This window comes from Pan paniscus, chromosome 19 (genome assembly GCF_029289425.2).
Source record: "Pan paniscus chromosome 19, NHGRI_mPanPan1-v2.0_pri, whole genome shotgun sequence".
NCBI classification, from domain to species: domain Eukaryota; kingdom Metazoa; phylum Chordata; class Mammalia; order Primates; family Hominidae; genus Pan; species Pan paniscus.
Window position 1 is genome coordinate 28851507 of NC_073268.2, and position 25696 is coordinate 28877202.

General features: G+C 38.7%; 1 protein-coding gene across 6 annotated transcripts in view; it reads right to left on the reverse strand.

Moving 5' to 3' along the window:
- Positions 1-25696, reverse strand: part of AP2B1 (adaptor related protein complex 2 subunit beta 1) — a 141365-nt gene that overhangs the window by 100535 nt on the left and 15134 nt on the right. For all 6 annotated transcript variants that reach the window (XM_008971262.5, XM_008971260.5, XM_055102052.2 and 3 more), the window contains exons 4-6: positions 20204-20339; positions 17668-17913; positions 1450-1640 (exon numbers count right to left, since the gene is read on the reverse strand). In XM_008971262.5, coding sequence (XP_008969510.1) covers positions 1450-1640; positions 17668-17913; positions 20204-20339 — 573 coding nt within the window. The remainder of the gene's footprint in view (positions 1-1449; positions 1641-17667; positions 17914-20203; positions 20340-25696) is intronic.

Below are 25696 nucleotides of genomic sequence, written 5' to 3' on the forward strand. Positions count from 1 at the left end.
CCCTCTCCTAGCCCCTGCCACCTACACTTACATGCCTCATAAAATGGTAGATATTTAATTATCTGTTGAGCGTTCTTTAGAAATTAATCCAATTTTGGTAGCTTGGGCAACACAAGTAGCTAACTTACTGTATTAAAGAAACAAGATAAATAGGCTGTACTTCTCTCTTCCTCCTATTCCTGACTTCCTTTGGGTCTTTATATGAATGCCACCTTCTCAGTGAGGTCTTCCCTGGCCATCCTTTAAAAAGAAAATACAACCCCTCACCCCCAAATGCCCAGCATTTCTTAGATTTCTTCTCTACTTTACTTTCTTGTTAGTACTTATCACCATCTCACATATTACATATTACACTATCTATACATATTATATTATCTATACATATTATATATATTCCTACCCCCATCCTTCAGAATAAGTGATCCCAGAGGGTCATGACTTTGTTCACTGCTGTATCCTCAGAGCCTGGAACACTGCCTGGCACACAGTATGCACTTAATAAATATTTGCTGAGTGAGTGAATGAATGAATGTGATGTCAATGGCCAACAGAAGAAAATAAAATTCTCAGTAAAGTTATTTCCAGACTATATTTGTACTTTCAATGATGGAAAGAAACTATCAGAGTGAGCTCTAGTTCAGTCTAGAGGGACAATTTCCCAGATAAGTGAAGATCACTTACATTCTAGTAGCTTGCAAATCAGCTTCAGCCAGACCAGTTCTTAAATACCATAATTAAAATATACCAACTTTAAACCAACTTTAATGAAGAGCCAACATTTCTTCAGAAGTACTTTGCCTAGTACAGTGCCTGCATATACAAAATGCTCAATAAAAATTAGGGATAATTCCAACTTTGTAAACTAAAATGTATGTATGTGTAGATGAAATTTAGTAGTCAATTTCTAATAACCAAAGAAAATTTGCAACATTACATGGTAACAGGCTGAGCAGAACAATCTAGGTGTGCCTTCTAAAATCTTCAAATTCAGACTGACATGGTTTCCATATCTACTGGAAAGCAGGATATATTCTGCTGACTTTAACATACTCTCTCTCATACTGAATTATATATACAGGTCAGCTCAATAACTAATATGAAGCCACTTTCTATATATCTAATAGAATGAAAAATCTGTCACCCCAAAGAGAGATACTCAATAATCTTTGCTGGCCAAATGGCCAAGAACTGTGCATGGGAGACGTAAGACGATAAGAGAGATTTTAGCAGAAGTAACTGTATGAAAAACATACATTTCTTAGAAATAGTTTTGCATAGTTTATTCTACCACCTAAAATATTCCTAAATCCAGAGAGAAAATACCCTGGAGATAGCAATATCTACCCCAGAAGCCACTGACCTTCCTCAACAGATTTATTCTAATAGCAGACTCCAGAACTTACTGAATCAGGCAAGACTACCAGAAAGTAGCCGGGAAAACAGACTGACCTCTGAGCCTCCCGATCATCTTTAGGGTTGTAATTAGACAGGCAGTCCAGGATGAAAATCTGGCCCCATTCAGTGCATTCATTCAGGGCTGTCAGCAGCTTATTAATGTTCTGTGGGTTCAGATCAAGTAAGTTGCTGTTTGGGTGAGACTCACTGATTTCAGATAATGCCGCTACGGCATTAGCCACCACCTGGAAAAGAAGGGGGTATGACCTTGATTCACCAAGAACAACACTTCATCAGCCTTCTCTGGGTCATTTCACGGATCTCAATTCATAACCATTCCTGAACATTTTACCTAGTCAGATAGAAACAAATAAATCACTTCAAAACATATATTAAACCACCGATGATATTATATATAGTGGTAAGGCAACCCAGAATTAAAACAATTCATATATTAGCAGAGTCACATGTTATTTAATAGGAAAACATACATTAACCATGTTAACAGCACTCAAAACTTTCAAAATCAAGACATATGAACAGCATATGAAAAATGACAAAGTCTGAATATGAAATATGTACATTAGGCAACAGAGAGAAAAATCTAGGCCAAATAATCTTATAGTTGTGTAGCTGTATACGTATGGGTTTGGGGGAGGTGACACCATTAATCATACTACAAGTCTTAGAGTGAGAATATGTGGGCCTGAGACCCTAGTTCACTAGTATACAATGCTGAGAGAATATGTAATCTCTGTGAAATTCAGTTTCTTCATCTGAAAACGAGATAATTTAATCCACCTCACAGATTAGTTTTAGTTTAAGGATAAGATCAGATGACATATGTGTAAGTGCTTTCTACAAAGCCTTATGTAAATTTAAGGTGGCTGGTTATATTACCATAATTCATCTAGTGTAAGCTACAGTTTTTCACATTAACACCTTTGAAACTGGGTTGCATTTTATAATCAATGGCCTGTCAGTTCAATAGGAAGCATTTTTCTTTCTTAGTAATACAGAAAATAATAATACATCTTATAATCAGTGGCATTAAAGATTCAATGAAATACAGTATTTCAAATGTATCCTTCTTTCTGAGTAGGCACACATCTTGGCTCACTGTAACCTTCATCTACCGGGTTCAAGGGATTTTCCCACCTCAGTCTCCCAAGTATCTGGGACTACAGGTGCATGCCACCATGCCCAGCTAATTTTTGTATTTTTAGTAGCAATGGGGTTTTGCCATGTTGGCCAGGCTGGTCTCGAACCCCTGACCTCAGGTGATCTGCCTGCCTCAGCCTCCCAAAGTGTTGGGATTACAGGTGTGAGCCACCATGCCCGGCTGAAAAATTGCTAACTTATATTAGAAAGTACACTTGTATCCTGACTCACAGATCTGGGAATCCATTTAGCTGCAGGAAGAAAAGTCAACACTTTATCAAAATTACAAATTAATTCTAAGAAATCTACAAAGGAAGAACATCTAAAGTCATTTAAAAGTTGCAAAAATACTAAAAAAAAAAAATGCATACATACAAAATACTATATATTGTGGCCTTGTACAAGTAAATTTAAGACCATGTTTTGCAGTGAGGTTCCCAGATGCTGATGAAAGATTAGCAAAGTGAGGCTGAATATAAATACTCTCCAAGTATAAGTTGGCTGGGCGTGGTGGCTTACGCCTGTAAACCCAACACTTTGGGAGGCTGAGATGGGCGGATCACTTAGGTCAGGAGTTCGAGACCAGCCTGGCCAACATGGTGAAACCCTGTCTCTACTAAAAATATAAAAAATTAGCCGGGCATGGTGGTGTGTGCCTGTAATCCCAGCTACTGAGGAGGCTGAGGCAGGAGAACTGCTTGAACCCGGGAGGTGAAGGTTGCAGTGAGCCAAGATCACGCCACTGCACTCCAGCTTGGGCGACAGAGTGAGACTCCGTCTCAAAAATAAATAAATAAATAAATATTCTCCAAGTATAAATGAGACGTGATAGGAGACAAGCTTCAGCAATTATATATATTGGAAATATTCTCAAAAATGTAAAACCATTGTTAGTTCTTACTGAAGTCCCTTAATAAAAACTAGAGAAATTAAGATTTGTATGATTATCCTTTTGTTAGCAAGGGAAGAAACATAATGACTACAATCTAGCTATTGATTTTAGTATTCACATCATCTGTGTAATCTTCAGATTATCCCAGCATATGATTTTATCTAGAAGATAAATGTCTACAGAATGAGATTTATTTAACAAATAATATACTTACAACAATGTTCATTATTATGTAAAGGATAATGATGCCACAAATGCAATCATCTCAAGCTATACTTTGGTGATCAGAACAAAGATGCTAAGATGAAAAATCAGAGACTCACTTGGTAAATATGGTTACAGATATACTATTTTATACTTGTTAAGACAAATCAGGAAAACTTATCTAGCCCACCTACTGGATGGTAACATGTATGAGGCTCTTTTCTGACTTAATTTTTGTTTGCTAACTCTATCATCAAGCATGAGAAAAGCCATAAAGAGAGAAATAATAATCCCTTCCATGTGCTTCACATGCAAGAAAGATATTTTATTTCCCTTGCACAACGTACTTAGTTGACCTTATTATAGTCTAAAGAATCAAAGTATCACACCAGAAGGCCAAATGCCTGTTTTGATTTATTGCTGCCAACACATACCCAGTCTTGGTTACCAGCTGTCTGAAATAAATTACCACTTCTGTCAGTGAAACCCTTTTCATGTTTAAAAAAACAAAAAGATTAAATATAAGGTCCAGTAATAGGAAATATAGACAAAGAAAACGAGAGAAGGGGGAGAATTAAAAACAGCAATGGGGAGAAAAAGACCAGAAGAATGCTAAACAGAATGAGCAATTAGAAATCCTCTGTTATTATAGGCAACTGGAAATTAAACCAAGTGTATAATGCACCTAATGAAGTGTATGGTCTGATGTTTAAATAGGCAATTGCCACTTATCATGACATTAAAACAAGAAACGAAATGGAGAAAAGTAAGTCTAACTTAAGGATCCAGAAAGATCAGATTAGATGATTGTTTAGCAAAGCCTGCACAAATAAGAGAGATCAATGCCAAATGGTGACCGTCCAGAGGAGATGCTATCCTACCCCTCTATACCAAAACTCTAATGTTTCTCTAAAATTTCTTGAAGTTCCTTCCATCCTATCTCTACACTTCCATCTCCTAATCTCCACAGTCAGACTGTTACATTTTTAGCAACATACTGAGGCAGGCTCACCAGGCAGCACTCTCAGTTTTCCTGGTCCGTAAGCCGAGTTTCTCTCACTCTTCAATGAAAACTTAAAATAAATCAGTCGCACTGAATCTAAAGTATCTTAAAGAAAAAGACTAACTTTGAGACAGCAACTGGGTGGCTAGAGAGTACATGACAACTCACTTGTCAATGTTTATACTGTTTCTTTGGAATTCTGTACTATGAATATATATTGTTCCGTTTTTAAAATAAACTTTTAAAATAATAGATTGAAACTTAAGATTTACTTCCTCTTCCTCCAGAGTCTTCTCTAGACAATAATATCACAAAAGAACACATCCAACCCTTACAATAACTGCCTTGACTCACCTGTATACTAAGACAAAGGTGTGCTTCTTTCATTTGAACTATTACTTTGATTTAGAACTGTTAACACAACTATGTGTAACACTTCTCCTGTCAAAAAATTGGCATTTCTCTTAGGAAATACTGACAGAAAGAGAACAATGGTCTTTTAGCTACCATTTCAGAAAAATTAGAGTTTCCAAGAAAAAAAAATTGTATTTTTTTAAAGAGACAGGGTCTCACTCTGTTGCCCAGGCTGGAATGCAGTGGCACTGATCACAGCTCACTGTAATGTCAAACTCCTGGACTCAAGTGATCCTTCCACCTCAGCCTCCTGAGTAGCCAAGACTACAGGCTTGTACCACCGCACCCAGTCAAGTTTCTTAATTAAATTTTTAGAGATGGGGCTGGCTATATTGCCCAGGCTGGTCTTGAACTCCTGGTCTCAAATAATCCTCCCAGTTTGGCCTCCTAAAGTGCTGGGATTACAGATGTGAGCCACCATACCCAGCCAAAAAGGGGGGTTTCTAGAGAAAGTTTCGCTTTAAAAATGAATTTTTAAATAGGATTTCCTTGGGGTTTGTTTGGTTGGTTGGTTTTAAGAGACAGGGTCTTGCCTGTCACCCAGGCTACAGTGTAGTGGCATAATCATATAGTTCACTGTAATCTTGAACTAGCAGATGGGACCACAGTGCATGCCACCATGCCTGGCTAATTATTTTTTTTGGTAGAGACAGGGGTCTCACTATGTTGTCCAGGCTGGTCTCAAATTCCTGGCCTCATGCAGTCCTCCCATCTTGGCCTCCTAAGGTGCTGAGATTACAGGTGTGAGCCACCATAAGGTACCTGGCCTACAAATAGGGTTTCTTAAGAGAGCTTCCTCAGCACAAGTTGATTTATAAAAAGTTGGCATCCAGGTGACAAAGGGACACATCTGCAGCATTAAAAAAATAAATCCTTGGCCGAGCACGGTGGTTCACGCCTGTAATCCCAGCACTTTGGGAGGCTGAAACAGGTGGATTACTTGAGGCCAGAAGCTTGGGATCAGCCTGGCCACATGGTGAAACCCTGTCTCTAATTAAAATACCAAAAATTAGCCAGGTATGGTGGTGCATACCTGTAATCCCAGCTACTCGGGAGGCTGAGGCACGAGAATCACTTGAACATGGGAGGCAGAGGTTGCAGTAAGCCAAGATCACACCATTGCACTCTAGCCTGGACAACAGAATGAGACTCTGTCTCCAAAAAGATAAAAGTAAAATAAAAAACTAAAAAAAATCCTTTATTCATCTTGCCTCCCAATTATGGTAAATTCTATTCTTGGGGAGACTGCAACTAAACATTCCCCACCCCTCACATCCCCTCAAAGAGCTAACCCAATTATGTATACTTTACAGAGACAGATATTAAACACAAACATATATATAAAAGCAGCATATGTAGATGTGTAAAATCATACTCAATCCTAGACAAATCTTTCTCTGCCTTAATTACAGACTTCTCTTCAATATGGTATTTCCTTATGGACCTGTGGAATCTGCTGGTTTTTTTTTTTTTTTTTTAAATAGAAACAGGGTCTCACTATGTTGCCCAGGCTTCTCTCAAACTCCCGGCCTCAGGCAATCTTCCTGCCTTGGCCTCCCAAAGTGCTAATATTACAGGTGTGAACCACCATACCCAGCCTGAATTTTTAATGATAAGCAATTTGTATTTTTACTTACATTATACTATTAGAATGAGTTTTACAGAGATAAAAGACTGGAATAGCTAAAATGTATTGAATATTTACTTTGTGCTATTAATCCTCATAACAACTCTGAAGTAGCTGCTACTAAAAGCCACCCACCTATTACAGATAACAAAACTGACTTAGAGAAGTTCAGTGACTTGCTTAGGGTCAACACAGCCAGAAAGGGATTCCTGCTTGAATCTGAACTCAAGATCTGCATCTGATTCCAGTGTCTGAGTACTAATACTTGGTCTCCAGCATTTATAGAGCTTCCAAGACTTGTGAACTTCAACCAAGGGAAGGGAAAGAAGATTCAGAGTAGGGGAGGATAATATAATCCAAACATTATTTCCAGCAAAGGTGACATGTAGATTTATATACAAGGAGAAAAATGTATTCTACTTTATACATTTCAGAGATAATCATATCCTACAGTACACTTAAGGAGGGAAAGATTTACTACCTAGCTATAAAATATGATTTATGATCTATACCTGTCTTATATGCAGCAGTTGAGGATAATAAATTTGACCTCATTTTGTTAAAAAAGGAGTGAGCTGGTACAGTAGGTATGGTTAGAATAAAAATGACCTGTAAAAAAAAGGACTCTCAAAGGAAATCTAGATATAAACTGGGAGTGGAATATCACACACATAAGCTCACTTATGAGGAATCTCTCACCCATTTCTCTGTCCCTTAAAATGATTTTCACCCTGCACTCTAATTTCACTCATTTTCGTGGCCTTGGAACCTAAGAAACTTACCACTTTCCAGTTCAGTGACTTCTTCCTGTTAAGTAAATTACTATTTACAGGACTTTGATTTCCAGCAATGACCTTCAAGGTCACACACTATGAACAGATTTATGCTTCAGTTTTTCTGCTCAATTTACAATTATTTTGGCTGGTATCCCTGAAGACTTGAATAAAGTGAAAGAAGTAGAGTAACTGACCAAAACTAGTATGAGGAAATACACAGGTGGTTTACATATTTTTGTTCTCTTCTAAATTAGCAGTGTTAGAATATTGCTATCTCCTTTACAGAATGACCTCAAATGACATGTGAGGCATAGGACAACATATTTGTTCTGAGAGTTTCAGTCATTATTATCTCCTTAAGGAGACAATGACTGCAGTACCAGTCAAACAAGTAAAACTTAGGGCTTATACTTAAATCCAAAACACTGTCTAGAATGCCAACTGTTAATATGCCTGCTACATTACAATCTAGAATATTCCATTTTTTCCCCATCTTCTTCCTTAGAATGAGAGGTAAAACTACCTAGTGAGCCAACACATCTCATTATGAAAAGAAAGTCTGATTACATAGTAACAAGGTTTACAAAAAATAAAATTCATTACTTAAGTGGTTTAAGATATGATTTAACAAAATTCAAGTACTCTCAAAGCCAAAACACTACAAATAAATATCGATAAACAAATAAAAGGCATGCCTATAACCATCACAGTTATTTGGACCATAGCCCCTAAAATTCATTAAAGCAAGCTGCAACTTGAACAAAATAAAACACTTATTATCACACCACTTATGATCTCCCCATTTCTGAGAGTAAAGTATTCCCCAGCCAAATTACAGCCTTGAGGTCATCTTAAAGTGACAAATGAGCCTTGATCTACTGGCAAACCACCAAAACAACACACAACAGATCCAGCTTTCAGGAAGTTGCTGTTGAGAACTACTTTAAACGTACACCCTTGAATAATTACCTTGTGAAAGTAGTAAGTAGTACTCTTAGATTTAGCTTCATTTGTGGGTAAGTTGCCCTCAGAGCTTTAAAAAATTTAATCTTTAAAATTCTTCATCCTAAAAGTTTTAATCTTAACCTTAAAATTTTAATCTTATAAAATTAAAAAAGTAAATTTTGCCACTGAAATACTAACCCTTCTAAAATTATTAATATCCGGCACTACAATCACTGTACAATATAGAATATATGTTTCTGCTGGGCATGGTGGCTCACTCACGCCTGTAATCCCAGCACTTTGGGAGGCTGAGGCAGGCGGATCACTTGAGGTCAGGAATTCGAGACCAGCCTGGCCAACATGGTGAAACCCTGTCTCTACTAAAAATACAAAACTTAGCCAGGCATGATGGCATGTGCCTGTACTCTCAGCTACTCAGAAGGCTGAAGTGGGAGAATTATTTGAGCCCAGGAGATGGAGGTTGCAGTGAGCCGAGATTGTGCCACTGCACTCCAGCCTACGCGACAGAGCAAGACTTTGTCTCTTAAGAAAAAAAAAAAAGGATATGTGTTTGTTATTATTAGGGGCTTACTCCATATGAGGACCAGTATTAAGTGCTTTGCAAGCCCTCTGTCCTTTAATGTTCACAACAATCCTACGATAGTAGCACTATTTGTAATCTCCACTTTGTAGATGAGGATGCTAAAATTTAGAGACACCACACGTTTAAGAAATAGCAGAACCAGGGTACAAACCCAAAGTCTATTTGGTTCTAGAGCCGGAGTTTCAACCACTATGCTATGGTGACTGGATGAAAAATGCCATTTCATGGTTGTAAAGCACTTTTCTGTTTTCGAGCTACCTTCAAACAGAGTAGACTGATGCATTATAAAAGGAAGTGACTAAACGCAATTTGGTATTCCGGACTGAATCCTGGAATAGCAAAAGGACATTAGTGTTGAAACTGGTGAAATTCTACTTTGGTTAATAGTAACATCCCAATGCTAATTTCCTAGTTTTGGCAAATGTACCACGGTTACGTAAGATGTTAACATTAGGTGAAACTAACTGAAGCGTATATGAAAACTTTCTGTACTGTCTTTGTAACTTTTCTGTAAATTTAAAATTGTTCCTCTAAAAAATGAGGTATTTTGGCAGGGCGCGGTGGCTCATGCCTGTAATCCCAGCACTTTGGGAGGCCGAGGCGGGCGGATCACGAGGTCAGGAGATCGAGACCATCCTGGCTAACACGGTGAAACCCCCCGTCTCTACTAAAAATACAAAAAAAATTAACCAGGCGTAGTGGCGGGCGCCTGTAGTCCCAGCTACTCAGAAGTGTGAGGCAGGAGAATGGCGTGAACCCGGGAGGCGGAGCTTGCAGTGAGCCGAGATCGCGCCACTGCACTCCAGCCTGGGCGACTAAGCGAGACTCCGTCTCCAAAAAAAAAAAAAAAAAAAAGAAGAGATATTTTTTAAAACCTAAGTTCATAATAATATAAAACGATGAAATTATTTTTTAAAAGTGAAAATACACAGAAAATGATTTCCACAAAGCACATTATAAAAGGAAAACAAAAAGTGTTTGCTTTCTCTATAAGTAGAGACAGAAATACACTCAGACCAACTGGTGGGAAATTCAAGAGCTGGGAAGTTGGCCTCATATCAAAGCAGTCCCCAATGATTCCACTTACCCAAACTTCAATCCTGCAAAAATTAACAGCAGCTCCTTTCATAATATGAAACACAATTTGAGGAACTCAGATACAGACTGAATGTATTACCTTCAATGTTACTCTTATCAAGTGCTCACCACATACTGACATTATCATATGTGCCTAAAATTCTACCAGCTCTAACTCCTTCATGGACATTTGATATGAAAAGTATTACACATTTTAAATTTCATTTATGTATAATATTTTAATTTTGTAATTGTTACTTACTAATATATATTTAAGGATAACAACAATCCTATAATTAACGTACTAAATTAAGTGAAGTCATTAAGTTTTTCTATGCATTCTGGGCCTACCTTTAATAGGCAGTTTAACATAGCCTACATGAATACCAAATATATTCTGACGAAAATCCTTAGAAAGAGATCTAGACAGATGGCATTTTTCAATATTTTATCATCTTAGGTTGACAACAAATCACCACACAAGTAAACTTCCTAATGCCTAAATGAAGATTTTATAACAACCGGAAGGTGCATAATGTTAGGCCACTTCCTCAAGAATAGCTGCAGTTTATTAAGCATTTACCATATATCAGGCAAAGTTTAAAATTTTAAATACATTATTCTTTCATCTTCAAAATAATTCACTAAAATTGGCATTATTACCTCAGTTTTACATATAAGACAACTGAAGCTCATTTTAAATAACTTGTTCAAAGCCACATTTCTAGTAAGCAGCCAAGCCAGGACTCAAACAGCAGCCACTCTGGCTCTGAAGCCTCAATGCTATTTCCATAATCCAGGGTTTCACAACCTTGGCATTATTAACATTTACTGCTGGATAATTCTTTGTTTTGGGGGGACTGTCCTGTACACTGAAGGATGTTGAAAACATCCCTGGACTCTACCCGATATATGCCAGTAGCACTCCTCCCATCAGGTTTGACAACCAAAAAAATGTTACTAGACATTGCCAAATGTCCCCTGGAGAGTAGAATCACTCCTGGTTGAGAACCACCATCATAATTCCATGCTGTGTCTACGTGCTGGCTAGCACATAGTCAAAATACATACTGCTTTCTGAGAAGAAAAATGTTATTTTTCATAAAATGGTTTTCAAGCAAAAGTTCAAATTAAAAGAAGCTGGAAGTTTAACTACAACTTTTGCTAAAGATTATATTTGGCCTGAATTGAGGCTATTCTGAGAGCATGCTGCTTATGCAGAAGAACACTTAACAAATGAGAAATTTTTTTTTTTTTTTTTTTTTTTTTTACTAATTCAACAGTTTGTAATTTTGCAGAGAGGACAGAACAATGAAGCACAGGTATTCTCATGGGCAGCTGTGAGAGTGATAGACAGTCTGGAAGATGAAGATCAAAGGGGCTAGGCAGTAAACCAAAGGGACTTACGAGGACTGAACCCAAAAAGACAAAAAGCAGGCCAGGCATGGTGGCTCACGCCTATAATCTCAGTACTTTGAGAGGCTGAGGCTGGAGGCCTGCTTTAAGCTAGGAGATTGAGACCAACCTGGGCAACAGAATAAGATCCATCTCTACAAAAAATAAAATAAAATAAATTAGCTGGGCATGGTAGCATATGCCTGTAGTTCCAGTTGCTCGGGAAGACTGTTTGAGCCCAGGAGTTTGAGGCTGCACTGAGCTATGATCAAGCCATCGCACACCAGCCTGGGTGACAGAGCAAGACCAGGTCTCTCAAAAAATAAAAAGTAAATTTTTAAAATAAATAAAAACAAAAAGCAAAGCACATGTCGTGGGGCTGTCAAGAGCATCTCTGGAGTTGCAAATTCTAATATACGTAAGTTAACTGAGGTTTGAATACCCCTAAATGCCTCTGAGAGCAAAAAAGAAAACCATAGTAACGAAGCTAGAGAATACTATCATTCATTCAAAAGTGCATATCTCAATAAAACAAGTCACATACCAAAAAGATACACATTTTCTTGCAAATATATACTTGTGACATTTGTAAAAAAACCACAAAAGCTATTTCCCTATAGCTCTAAAATGTTTCCTTATTCTGGATGGAGGTTTACCTTCAAAATAATGAACTAATAAAGTCCACATCTGACGACAAGTTTAACTCTAATTCCCTCGGAACAGATAGTCCATACAAATATTAAAGGAATCAGAACCTTTTAAATTAATATTGTAGCAATAATGTTAACCTCTGCCTAATACCTACTTCATAATTACAGTAGCAGCCACCACTTATGAGCTCCCATAAGCCAAGCACTTTACAGGGCACTTTTCATGCAAAAGCTCAATTAATAATCCAAACAACTCTCTAAGATAGTAGCCTTCATCTTCCAGGAAAGGAAACAGACTTGGGTAAGTTAAACAACGTGAACATAAAGCTAGGACTTAATAGAGTGAGATTTTTTTTACTTCTAAATTCATCTTTTCTCTCTTAACTAGTATTTCATCAAAAGTTAGCTTCAACTAAACTATAAATGGTAAAACAACTGCAGGAAAGTAAGATGTATGTGATTCTCTGCAAAAGACAGGAAACAAAACTATGGTAAAGCTTTGTTACCTGCAGCAAGGCACAGTGTCACTAGGAACCAGACTTGAGGTCAATATAACACCAAGAATTTTCAGCCCTCGACCAACATTCATCTCTCATATTAGAAGATTTCAAAGTCATTTCTGCAGATATTCTAGTGCTTTCAAATCTAGGATGCCCTTCTGAAGTGAGCTACAAGAAAACTACTAAGGCACAACCCCCTGGAAGCATTCATTCTTTTCTTTTCTAAGAGAATCTAATATGTGCTGGTGCAGTGCTGCCACCATGTGGAGCAGCCTCTGAAAAAGTGGAACAAAATCACTCCTCAAGAGCAGTAAAATAAGGACTCATATCCATCACTGGAATAAGAGGATTGATATTTCTTTTTTTTTTTTTTTTGTATCTTTTATTTTTTTTTCTTTTTTGAGATTTCTATAATGAAGCAGTGTTCAGATAACTCAGTCTTTATGTATTCAAACGTAAACACTTTGAGAAAATGAAGCAGTTCTGTGTGTGTGTGTATGTGTGTGCACATACACATTTAAATGACCTCAGGTGATCCACCCTCCTCAGCCTCCCAAACTGCTGGGATGACAGGCATGAGCCACCACACCTGGCCTAAATTCTCTGGTATACATTCATCCATGAAGGTAGTAACCAGCAATGGAGTCTGGGACTCAGAACTAGGTTGGGATCCTAGCTACATTACTACTAGCTGCATGACTTTAGGAAGAGTTCTTCAGTCTGAGTAAACATTTCTTGACCTGTAACATGGAATAACCTCTGCTTTAAGGAGAGATGTGAGAACTAAGTGAACCATTGTAAGTAAAAGCATCTACCACTGTGCATGGCATAGAAGGCACTTAAATTTAAGTGTTCTAATGACAGTTGTAATACTCTAAGGTAATAAGTAGGGAATACAGTTGAGATGAAAAGTATAAATTCAAAATAAAAAGTAGGTATGTATCTATGTGTGTTGGCTACCTCTTAAGCCCAAGCTTTTCAGTTCTTCACTAAAACAAGAATGAAGAGCTCAAAAAATGATTTTAATATGAGTATGCGTAACAAGGCCAGGACAAGAGTAAGGCAAGTGAGGCACTCCAGGCACAAAACTAAGGAGGCACTCTGTTCTCAGGCTTGTGAGGTACAGAGTTTGCACCTGAGAATGAGTGTCTTCTTAAATTTTACACTCCAGGCACCTCTTTAGGCTAAGTCAAACATTATCAGAAAAGTTCTGCTACTGAGTTCTGACAAAACAGCAAAGATCTTCTATTCAGAGAGCAGTTGGTCCAATAATTTGCTATCTAATGCTGACACCCTGCTCTAGGAAAATCTATAAATAAAGAGACAACAAAATATGAGGTATTCCTGAAACTGTTTCTCAAAAATCTACCAAGTAGCTTTAAATTTTCTCTAAAAGTCTCCTCAAAAATATTTATGAAAATCTCCCCAAGTCACGTTTTGATTTGTTGTAGTAAAAACAGGTTAAAAATTAAGAACACTATACAGTTTACTATAATATTATGATATACTAAATTCAAATAGAGACCTATTCATGTGCTGCCTGCTAAAATTTTATATAGCTAGGGGATGGGGAAAGAAAATAAGTAAAACAAGATTGGCATGTATTGATGACTAGTGAATCTAGTGATGATCAATGAATTCATTTTATTTATTGTATTCATTTATTTGTCCTAATTTTGAATGTTTGAAGATTCCCACAATAAAAAACACAAATACATAAATAGCATACGTATGCCACCTGATCTTATGGACTAGATGAAAACTAGCTCTCTCCTTTGCAATGTAAACTTTGAATAAATCAGACAAACTAAGCTTGTTCCAGAATCATTTTATTCTTCTCGGTTTATCTGGATAAAGATCTCTAAATGTGCTACTTGAGTGTGTGCGCGCGCGCGCGCGTACACACACACACACACACACACACACACAAATGACTTTACTGCTAAACATCCCTTAGGCCTTATACCTGACCATCTAACTGTATAGGTTCTGCATTAAAGAATTTACATTAGCATAGAGATGCTGCCTCAAACTGGAGTCGCCTGTAAGTTAGAACTCATTTTCCCTTTGAGCCATTCCATATTCTTAGCACCACTGAATATTTAATAAGTTTCCACGGGGTACATGATATTCTGCCCACCTGGTTGATGGTTGCAGCACAAACACTTTTCATCTCATCTGTCCTCAGGTAGAGAATTATAGACAGTTGCTCAGAGTAACAGTGAATCAAAAGCAATGCCAAAAACACAAGTTGGTGCCAGCTAAACATTCTGTAAAGTAGATACTACTAACTTTAGACAATTTTTATTTTTCTATATTTTTGAGGCAGGGTCTGTCTTTGTCACTCAGGCTATAATGCAGTGGTGCAATCATAGCTCACTACAGCCTTAAACTCCTGGGCTCAAGGGATTCTCCCACCTCGGCCTCCCAAGTAGCTGGAATTACAGGCATGCACCACCACGTCCAACAAAAATTTTTTTTTTTTTTTTTGAGACAAGAGTCTCGCTCTGTCACCCAGGCTGGAATGCAGTGGCACGACCTCGGCTCACTGCAAGCTCCGCCTCCTGGGTTCACACCATTCTCCTGCCTCGGCCTCCTGAGTAGCTGGGACGATAGGCACCTGCCACCACGCACGGCTAATTTTTTGTATTTTTAGTAGAGACGGGGTTTCACTGTGTTAGCCAGGATGGTCCTGATTTCCTGACTTCGTGATCCACCCACCTCGGCCTCCCAAAGTGCTGGGATTACAGGCATGAGCCACTGCACCCGGCCCCACCGAATTTTTTAAAAAAATTTTTGTAGAGACAGGGTCTCACTTTGTTGCCCAGGCTGGTCTCAAACTCTTGGCTTCAAGTGATCCTTCTGCCTCAGCCTGCCAAAGTGCTAGGATTATAGGCATATGAGCCAACATGCCTAGCCAACTAATTTCTTTATGTAATTTTTAAAAAGGGGGCTGGGTGTGATGGCTCACGCCTATAATCCCTGCACTTTGGGAGGTCAAGGCAGGTGCATCACCTGAGTCAAGAGTTTGAGACCAGCCTGGCCAACATGGTGCAACGTCGTCTCTACTAAAAATACAAAAATTAGCCGGGCATGGTAGTGGGCGCCTGTAATCCCAGTTACTCGGGAGGCTGAGGCAGGAGGAGAATCGCTTGAACCCAGAAGGTAGAGGTTGCGGTGAGCCGAGATCATGCCACTGCACTCCAGACTGGGTGACAGAGTGACACTCCATCTCAAAAAAAAATAAAAAATAAAAATAAATAAAAGGTACCATATGGTGTTACTTAGGGGAAATAAAAGGCAGGGTTGTATCTTCTAGTACTGGTGGTGATGCTCTGTCAGAAGTCATGGTTAAAGCATCTGCACTTCCACACCCACACCGACGCCCACCCTTATGCCTAGGTTGAAAGATTTCTAATGGTAGCTAGTACCATAAAAACCTTAAAAAATTATGACTTGCTTCATCCTGTGGATTTAATACTAATCTTGAAGGATAATAAACAGAAGCCAAGGCTACCTGTAAAATAAAATGAACCAAACAAAATGTCAAAGCAGAGATGTGAACAGGTAATTTACAAATGAGAGACAGCATCTATGTCCAGCCAAATTCTAATTCTCCATTTAAAGTTCACTAAGAAAATATTCAGGCCAAGCACAGTAATTCACTGAGGAAGGCCAAGGTGGGAGGATTGCTTGAGGCCAGGAATTCATGACCAACCTGGGCAACATAGCAAGACCCCATCTCCATAAAAAATAAGGCCGGGTGCGGTGGCTCACACATGTAATCCCAGCACTTTGGGAGGCCATGTCAGGTGGATCACGAGGTCAGGAGATCAAGACCATCCTGGCTAACATGGTGAAACCCCATCTCTACTAAAAAATACAAAAAATTAGCCAGGCGTGGTGGCAGGCGCCTGTAGTCCCAGCTACTCAAAAGGCTGAGGCAGGACAATGGCATGAACCTGGAAGGCGGAGTTTGCAGTGAGCTGAGATCACGCCACTGCACTCCAGCCTGGGCGACAAGGCAAGACTCTGTCTCAAAAAAAAAAAAAAAAAAAAATTAGCTGGATGTGGTGGCATGTTCCTGCAGTCCTAGCTGCTCAGGAGGCTGAGGTAGAAGGAGTGCTTGAACCCAGGAGTTCAAAGTTACAGTGAGCTATGACTGCACCACTGCACTCCAGCTTGGCCACAGAGCAAGATCCTATCTGTAAAAAATAAATAAATAGATAGATAAATAATTTTTAAAAGGGAATATTCAAAGGTTATCCACTGATTAACTCTTAGTGTTATGCACCTTTCAGTAAACATTGCATTAGACCAAAAAGGTAGCACTTTAAAGAAAGTGGCTATTTTCCTCCATCTTCCTGGCAACAATATTTAATGACCCATCCAACATATTCAATTAGTACCCAATTCAAATGAGCTTTAGTTATTACTGGAGTCAAACATATCACTTGGGACTTGACCTTCTTCATTATATAAGCAAAGTTTAAAATGTCAATAAGGAAAAGGTCCCAAAACTTTAAGCTGTTAAGCTATGTTCTGGCTGCTAAACATTTACAACATAACCAAGCTGGCTAAAAATAATCTTGCCCTAGAAATTCCCCTATAGAGAAATGCATGATAATAATTAGGTAATAAAGATCATTTTCATTCAGTTTCTAGTCCCACACCACCAGAAAATACCACAAATATTGATCTGAAGAAAATAATCTTAAATATATATAAATTTACGGCCAAACCTCCTGAAGAAAATGATGAAAGTTTTCATCATGGGCAGTATGGGCAAATATGAGCATAAGTACAATACAAAGATTTGCTTTAAGATCCCTGCCTTTTAGTACTTGGTTCTCACCTCAAAAACACCTAGGATATGAAATATACAATCTGTGAGACACACAAAGTCATGTTTCCCATAGCTACCCCATAACCCAGTATTCCAAAGACAAGGTTCATATTAAACACGCTTTAACAAGGGACTCATTTTAAATACTGCTCTCTTTATAAAAGCAGAAGCTTATTACCATTGGATTTGAATCTGCTATGAGATCCCGTAGAGAATCCAGAAATCCCTGATCTTCCACCATTTGGGCATTGATATCATGGAGTTTTGCCACGCAGACTGCTGCTGTTTTCCGAACATAGGGATCCTCATCCTTCAAGCACTTGCGGAGCGGCTCACAGAGATATTCTGTAATTTTGTCTACCCGGATGCACCCCATGGTTCTGACTGCCAAGGCTCGAATCAAAGGATTAGGATCTTCACAGTCCTGCAGAAAACAATCACCGACAACTGTAGGTATACATGGTGGCTAAAAGTAAACAGTCCAGTTTATGTAAGCTGCAAAAGAATTACCTCATTAATTTAAGCTTCCAGATACATTCTACATGAGCTCCAATCTTCCATGCTATTCCTTTCCTAAGTACAAATCTTAGCTGCCCTATTTAAGAGTTTAGGTGAAGAAGTCATTTAACTGTTTTAAATACAAAATAAGAAACAGCTCAGCAGGATTCACTCCAGTGCCAGGCAGAGGTTTAGGGAGTTCGTACCATCCCACAGCCATTAGGATCTACCCTAAAAACAGGAAAAGCTTTTGGGCTTGTATTGCGGCACAGGAAAAAAAAAAAGAGGAACTGTAAAGACCGTGCCCTACTCCACAGTGAGTTCCTAAACATCAAATAGAAAAGAGAGCTAGATTTCTGTGGCCTGCAGCCAAGAAAACAAAGGGGAGCACAGGAGCCGGTCTGGGCTTGAAATAAGTACCTGGAGTTAAGCAGCAGAGAAGGCCCTCTGAGCTCTTGGCTAACATACATTCTCTTTTACTAGCAAGTGCTTCCAAATATAGTAAATAGAATATGGAGAAAGAACACTCTTTTAAACTGCCTTACACTAAAAAATGTCTTTAAGCCCATGTAAATCTATGCACAACTCTAACTTCCAAAATGTAAACTAAATTCTTCCCAATGATATATTCCCTCTATGAACCACCAGTCATGGAGAACAAACTGTTACGTTCTGACTCTATAATGTAGCTAAACACAGGAAAAGAACAAAAAGTTCATGAGAAAGAAGAAAGCATATTGCTTATTTTTCAAAACATTTTAAATAGAAGCTAATTTTAGAAATGCTGTCTGTTTTTTTTAATGTACACTAAGTTCCAAACAGAGAAAAAACAACTATTAAAAAAATATTAGGCTGGACATGGTGGCTCATGCCTGTAATCCCAGCACTTTGAGAGGCCAAGGCGGGTGGATCACCTGAGGTCAGGAGTTCAAGACCTGCCTGGCCAATATGGTGAAACCCCATCTCTACTAAAAATACAAAATTAGCCAGGTGTGGTGGTGCATGCCTGTAATCCCAGCTACTCGGGAGGATGAGGCAGGAGAATCACTTGAGCCCGGGAGGCGGAGGTTGTGGTGAGCTGAGATTGCGCCATTGCACTCCAGCCCGGGCAACAAGAGTGAAATTCTGTCACCAAAAAAAAAAAAAAAAAATTAATGGGAATGATCCCATTATTATTTTCTTTAAATCTATGATAGGAAAGATTTGACTGGATATTCAATAATAAGAAAATATTTTGTCCATTTTTAAAGACATGATGATATTGTGGTTATGTTTAAATAAAAGATCTTATCTTGACAAATATAAAGACAAAACTATTTAATATACGATGTTCAGGATTTCTTTAAAATTATCCAGCAGGAGAGGGGGTTGGAGGTCAGAAAATACGTATGAGGATTACAAACAAGAGTGGTTATGTGTCGGTAACTGTTAAAACTGCAAGACGGATATTTAGGAATTTATTATACTAGTCCTTTTTCTTGAATATGTTTAAAATTTTCCATTAAAAAAAATTAATCACGCCGGGAGTGGTGGCTTGTGTCCGTAACCCCAGCACTTTGTGAGGCTGAGGTGGGTGGATCACTTGAAGTTAGGAGCACGAGATCAGCCTGACCAACATGGTGAAACCCTGTCTCTACTAAAAATACAAAAATAAGCTGGGCATCGTGACGGTCACCTGTAATCCCAGCTACTTGGGAGACTGAGGCAGGAGAATTACTTGAACCTGGGAGGCAGAGGTTGCAGTGAGCCAAGATCGTGCCACTGCACTCCAGCCTCGGTGACAGAGTGAGACTCTGTATAAAAAAAAAAAAAAATTAATCAAATGATGTAAGACGTATTAAATGAAATGAAAGTAGAAACTCCGGCAGTCTCCACTACTGCTGACTCATAAGCATAATTTCTACGAAGATAAAATAGGTAAAGCCCCCAATTATTGATAGTACAATGATATGCCCACCTTTGTCAGCCTCAGAAGGTAAAACAGTGGGGTTTCACCAGGTTTTCTTTTACCCATCTGGCAAGGATGCACCAAGCCCCACTAACAGAAAGCTCAGCACATGGTTTGAATTTCCCTGGATGACACACACTGGTATACAGAACGCTTAAAACATGAACATTCCTAGTCATTGCCAACACTTCCCTACACTCCTTCCTTGTGAACAGAGGTTACTTATTTGCAATTCAAACTCTGTTATTGAGGCCTTGGGAAAAGTTACCTTCACAAAGCTGTTTACAGCCATGATGGCCATGTCTGGCTGACTCTTGGCGTAGTTCATCAAGTAGAGATACACAAGCTTCTTCAGTTCCAGATTGTCAGTCTGCATACAGTTCACTACGTCTGGAAAGAGAGAACTGAGAAGAGAGGGTAAAAGAGAAAAGGAAAGTAAGCAGGTGTTGGTGCCAAGCTGTTGGACAGAACATGAATAGCCTTAACTAACAGTGATTTGATGCAAGAACAAATGTCCCCACAGTGGTAACTGTCACAGAAATGAATTACTAAAGAAACTGGCTGGGCACGGTGGCTCACGCCTATAATCCCAGCACTCTGGGAGGCCAAGGCAGGCGGATCACCTGAGGTCGGGAGTTTGAGACTAGCCTGACCAACATGGAGAAACCCCGTCTCTACTAAAAATACAAAAAATTAGCCAGGCATGGTGGTGCATGTCTGTAATCCCAGCTACTCAGGAGGCTGAGACAGGAGAATTGCTTGAACCTGGGAGGTAGAGTTTGTGGTGAGCTGAGATCACGCCATTGCACTCCAGCCTGGGCAACAAGAGCGAGACTCCTGCGTCTTAAAAAAAAGGAAAAAAAAAAAAGAAAAGAGAAAAGAAAAGAAAAGAAAAGAAGCTGTAGGCCAGACATGGTGGCTCAGGTATGCAATCCCAGAACTTTGGGAGGCTGGGGTGTAAGGAACACTTGAGACCAGGTGTTCAAGGCCAGCCTGGACAACATGGCGAGATCCTCTCTACAAAAATTTGTTTTAAAAAGCTAGGTGTGGTGGTGCACACCTGTAGTCTTAGCTACTCAGGAGGCTGAAGCAGGAGGTCGAGACTGCAGTGAGCCATGATCACGTCACTGCACTCTAGCCTGGATGACAGAGTGAGACCTTGTCCCCATCCAAAAAAAACAAGAAAAAAATTGTAGTGCTGTTCTCAACAAGGTCTCTATAGTTTTAGAAAAAGCTTTTTATTATGAAAAGTGTTAATCCCAGTGCTGGGATTACATGCATAAGCCACTGTGCCCAGCTTCATCTATAATATTTTAATGTGTATCTTAAGAATCCTTTTTTTTCTTTTTGAGACAGAGTCTCACTCTGTCGCCCAGGCTGGAGTTCAGTGGCACCATCTTTGCTTCCTGCAACCACTGCCTCCCCAGTTCAAGCAATTCTAATGTGTCAGCCTCCTAAGTAGCTGAGATTACAGGCGTGCGCCACCACTCCCGGCTAATTTTTATATTTTTAGTAGAGATGGGGTTTCACCATGTTAGCCAGGCTAGTCCCGAACTCCTGACCTCAGGTGATCCACCCGCCTTGGCCTCCCAAAGTGCTGGGATTACAGATGTGAGCCACCACGCACAGGCAAGTGTCCTTTTTTTTTTTTCCACTACCTTTAAAACATCCAAAAAAACACACAAAAACAAAAACAAAAAAGCCAGGCCCAGTGGCTCACATCTGTAATCCAAGCACTTTGGGAGGCCGTGGTGGGAGTACTGCTTGAGCCTAGGAGTGTGAGACCAGCCTGGGCAACATAGTGAGACCTCGTCTCTATAAATAATTTTAAAAATTAGCCAGGCATGGTGGTGTGCGCCTGTGGTCCCAGCTACTCAGGAAGCTGAGGTGGGAGGATCACTTGAGCCTGGGATGCGGTGGCTGCAGTGAGCCACGAACATGCCACTGCACACCAGCCTGAGGAACAGAGAGAGACCCCATCTCAAAAATAAAAATAAAAAATGAAATAAAAAATAACAATAATTATTTTAAAATATTTATTTTATGTAAAAAAAGGTAACATGGTTTCTCTCATTGGGTGGGTGCCTTAGATAATCCATTCGTGGAAGATCACTTAGTCCAACTTAATGAAATCTATATCCTTCACGTATGATGGAAACACTGGTGGCATGTAACGAGGCTGAATTTCCAGATCATACTGTGCCCAGTTTCAGCAGACACAATAGCAAGAACCCTGGCTGACTTTTCGCGGGTGGCTCCAGTAGAGCTGCTGGTGAATCATCTTGCTTTCAGGAGTGCGACAGGGCAAAAGGAACAATAATTCTTCATATCCATCTACTACAGCTTAAAAGCACTTCAGTTACGCTTTTTAAAGTTCATATTCTTCCATTCTTGACCAGTGGGAACTGAGCTCCTGAATCCTTGTGATATGACCTGGTATTTTCCATACTTTCCTTTATGACAAGATGCTCCATCCAGGCTCATTTTGTACATTTCTAATTCCAGACCTAGAATCAGTCATCCTCCAAGATGTCCTGATTCCCTTTTAGTGAAAAATTTTTTTTAACATTACATATTCAGACAAATGAAAATTTGAGAGTAATCAAATATAAAAGGAGTTTATACTTTTCCTAAGTTCTAGTTATTTCATGATTTACCATTCTCCTATAAGCCACAGGAAATAAATTTAAAGGAGCACCATTAGCTTGGAAGGGTTGAGCTTGTCAGATTCTAAAGTGTAAGCTGTATCTTTACAATATAGGATAACTGTAACTTTATGGGAAGTTAGCAATTAATCTTCCCCACAATGCTTTATCAAAGTACCTTATACATTTTTAATACTGCTAAACATCTTGCTACTAGCAAAGAAGAAAGAAAAAAAAAATGTAGGTATATTTCCACAAGGAAAATAAGGGGAAAAAAGGGAATGAAATAGCTGGTCACAGGATATACACAATGGTCCTATATACACAAAAGGGTACAGAACTAGAAATTATTCACAGAAAGGAAGCTGGACTCAGGTCAAAGAATCCACCATATCTCCAGTGAACCAGTAACTTCTGTCCTAGAAAGCAAACTATGTGTTTCACTTGTATGCATGGTACCTACGGTAGTTTCATGCACCTGTAGATATTTAGTAAATACTCTCCAAAAATGTGTTTTCTATTTCCTAGACTAGCTCATGCACAAAACAACGATAACCAGTAAATGTTAAACATTAACCAATAATAAATTCAAGATCCTAAATAGTTTAATTCTAGCAATCTACACGAGGTCAAGAAGACTTAATAGCCAAAGATCAAGCAAGAAGTAAAAAGTGTTAAGTGCCAACCTATAAACTAGAAACCTGAACTTTCCAATATGGTGGCCACTAGTCACATGTGACTACTAAACACAATGTGGCGAGTGTGAACTGAGATGTGATGTAAATGTGAAACACACACTGGATTTTGAAGACTTAGCATGAAAAATATAATGTAAAATATCTCATTAATAATTTTTATGTTGATTACATGCTGAAAGGATATTTTAGATATACTGGGTCAAATAAAATGTATTACTAAAATTAATTCACCTGTTTCTTTTCATTTTTTCAAAATGGCTATTAGAAAATTTAAAATTACATATGTGGTTCACACTGTATTTCCACTGGACAGTGCTGCACTTGAGGTTACTTGCAGGAAAGGCTGAAATATCACAATCTACAAATAGCTAATCTCCATTTTATTTCTTTGCACTATCTTTCTAAGTACAGCTCATATTTCATCTCCAAGAAGGGTTCTTCAACTATTCCTGTTAACCTGTATCTCTCTGTGGTAGAACTCGTATTGCCTTTAAAATATACACTTTAGTGCCTAATTACATAAGTATATTTTATTTTGCCCTAATTTTTCAAGTTTTGGGTTTCATCAACTAGACAGTAAAAGTCATGAAGGCAAACAGACATCCACTAGCCTTTTGTTTGAATAATGATAAGTGGTATAGTGCTAAGTACATAATAAAGTATCAGCAATAACAAGCATATAAAAAAAATTCAAGAGTTTTAACTTTTCTGCAGGATACAGAAATAAGCTTGGCAAAACCACAACAGCCCCTGTAGAGTTATGACAATTTTTCGGGAGTTTGAGACCAGCCTGACCAACATGCGGAAACCCCATCTCTACTAAAAATAGAAAATTAGCCGGGCGTGGTGGCGCATGCCTGTAATCCCAGCTACTCGGGAGACAGAGGCAGGATAATCACTTGAACCCGGGAGTCGGGGGTTGCAGTGAGCCAAGATCACGCCATTGCGCTGCAGCCTGGGCAACAAGAGCAAAACTCTGTCTCAAAAAAAAAAAAAAGAGTTATGACAATTTTTACCAATTCGTTTGTACTGATGTTTTCAATCCAGATTTATTCTTTGGCAAAAACAGCCCTTCAGTGACTAAACAGATCACAGATAGGCAACTACTGCCTGTGGGTTAAATCTAGCCCAATGCTGGATTTTTGTACAATCCATGAGCTAAAAGTGGTTTTTATAGATGAACTAAGTGTTCATCTATATGAATCTTGGCCGGGCATGGTGGCTCATGCCTGTAATCCCAACACTTCGGGGGGCCAAGGCAGGCGGATCACTTGGCGTCAGCCAGGAGTGATGGCAGGCGCATATACAGTACCAGCTACTCAGGAGGCTGAGGCAGGAGAATCCCTTGAACCCGGGAGGCAGAGGCTGCAGTGGGCCGAGATTGCGCCACTGCACTCCAGCCTGAGCGATGGAGCAAGACTCCATCTCAAAACAATAAATAAATAAAACAAATCTGATGATGAAAAATACTATGAATCCTAATTACGCAAAATGTTATCATCCCCCCAAAAGAATCCCACTTAATAGTACACCTGTGGTACAAAACATTATACTTAACTATTATTTTATTTTGAATATCCTCAATAAAAAATTTGTGGAAATTTGTCTTCTCTCTTGTTATGTAAGTACCTACCTAACAAACTCAATTTTGCCTCTTTGCCTGCTAAGCAAAGAGTACTTACTATGCCAGCCTGATGTACTTACTATTTTGTCCTTTACAAAAAAGTTTGCCAACTCCTTAGATAGATGGTCACAGGACAGCAATTTAAAAACCAAATGTGCTTTATGTGCTAACAAACAAAAGAAAAATAACAAAAATTCACCTCAGAAGAGCAGCACCTGGAGCAAGAGAAGATAGAGAGTCATTTCCTACGCTGCCATTTCTATCTGGGCTCCCTGTCTGGTTAGGGAAGCAGCCCTCACCTTTTTGGTCTCGGGATCCCTTCATACTCTTAAAAATTACTGACATCCCAAAGAGTTTTTGTTCATGTGGGTTATATACCTATTGATATTTTAACATGTCAGGAATTAAAACTGAGAAATTTTTAAAAAGTTAATCCATTAAAATAAGAATAAATCCATTTCATAACATTTTAAAGGTAAAATGTACTGTTTTTAAATTAATGAGATGGTGACGCTGCTTTTTTATTTTTTTGCAACTCTCTTTAATATCTACTTGAAATAAAAACAGCTAGATTCTCATAAGTTCCTGCATTCAACCTTTTGTAGAATGTTGTTTTGAAATATAAGAAGAAAATCCAGCTTCATACATGTATATAACTCGGAAAAGGAAATAATATTTTAATAGCTTTTTCATATAACTACATATTCCATATTTTCTTTTTTTTTTTTGTTATAACTAGAAATTCTTGATGTTACACTAAAACTAGACAGCCCGGGAACAGTGGCTCATGCCTG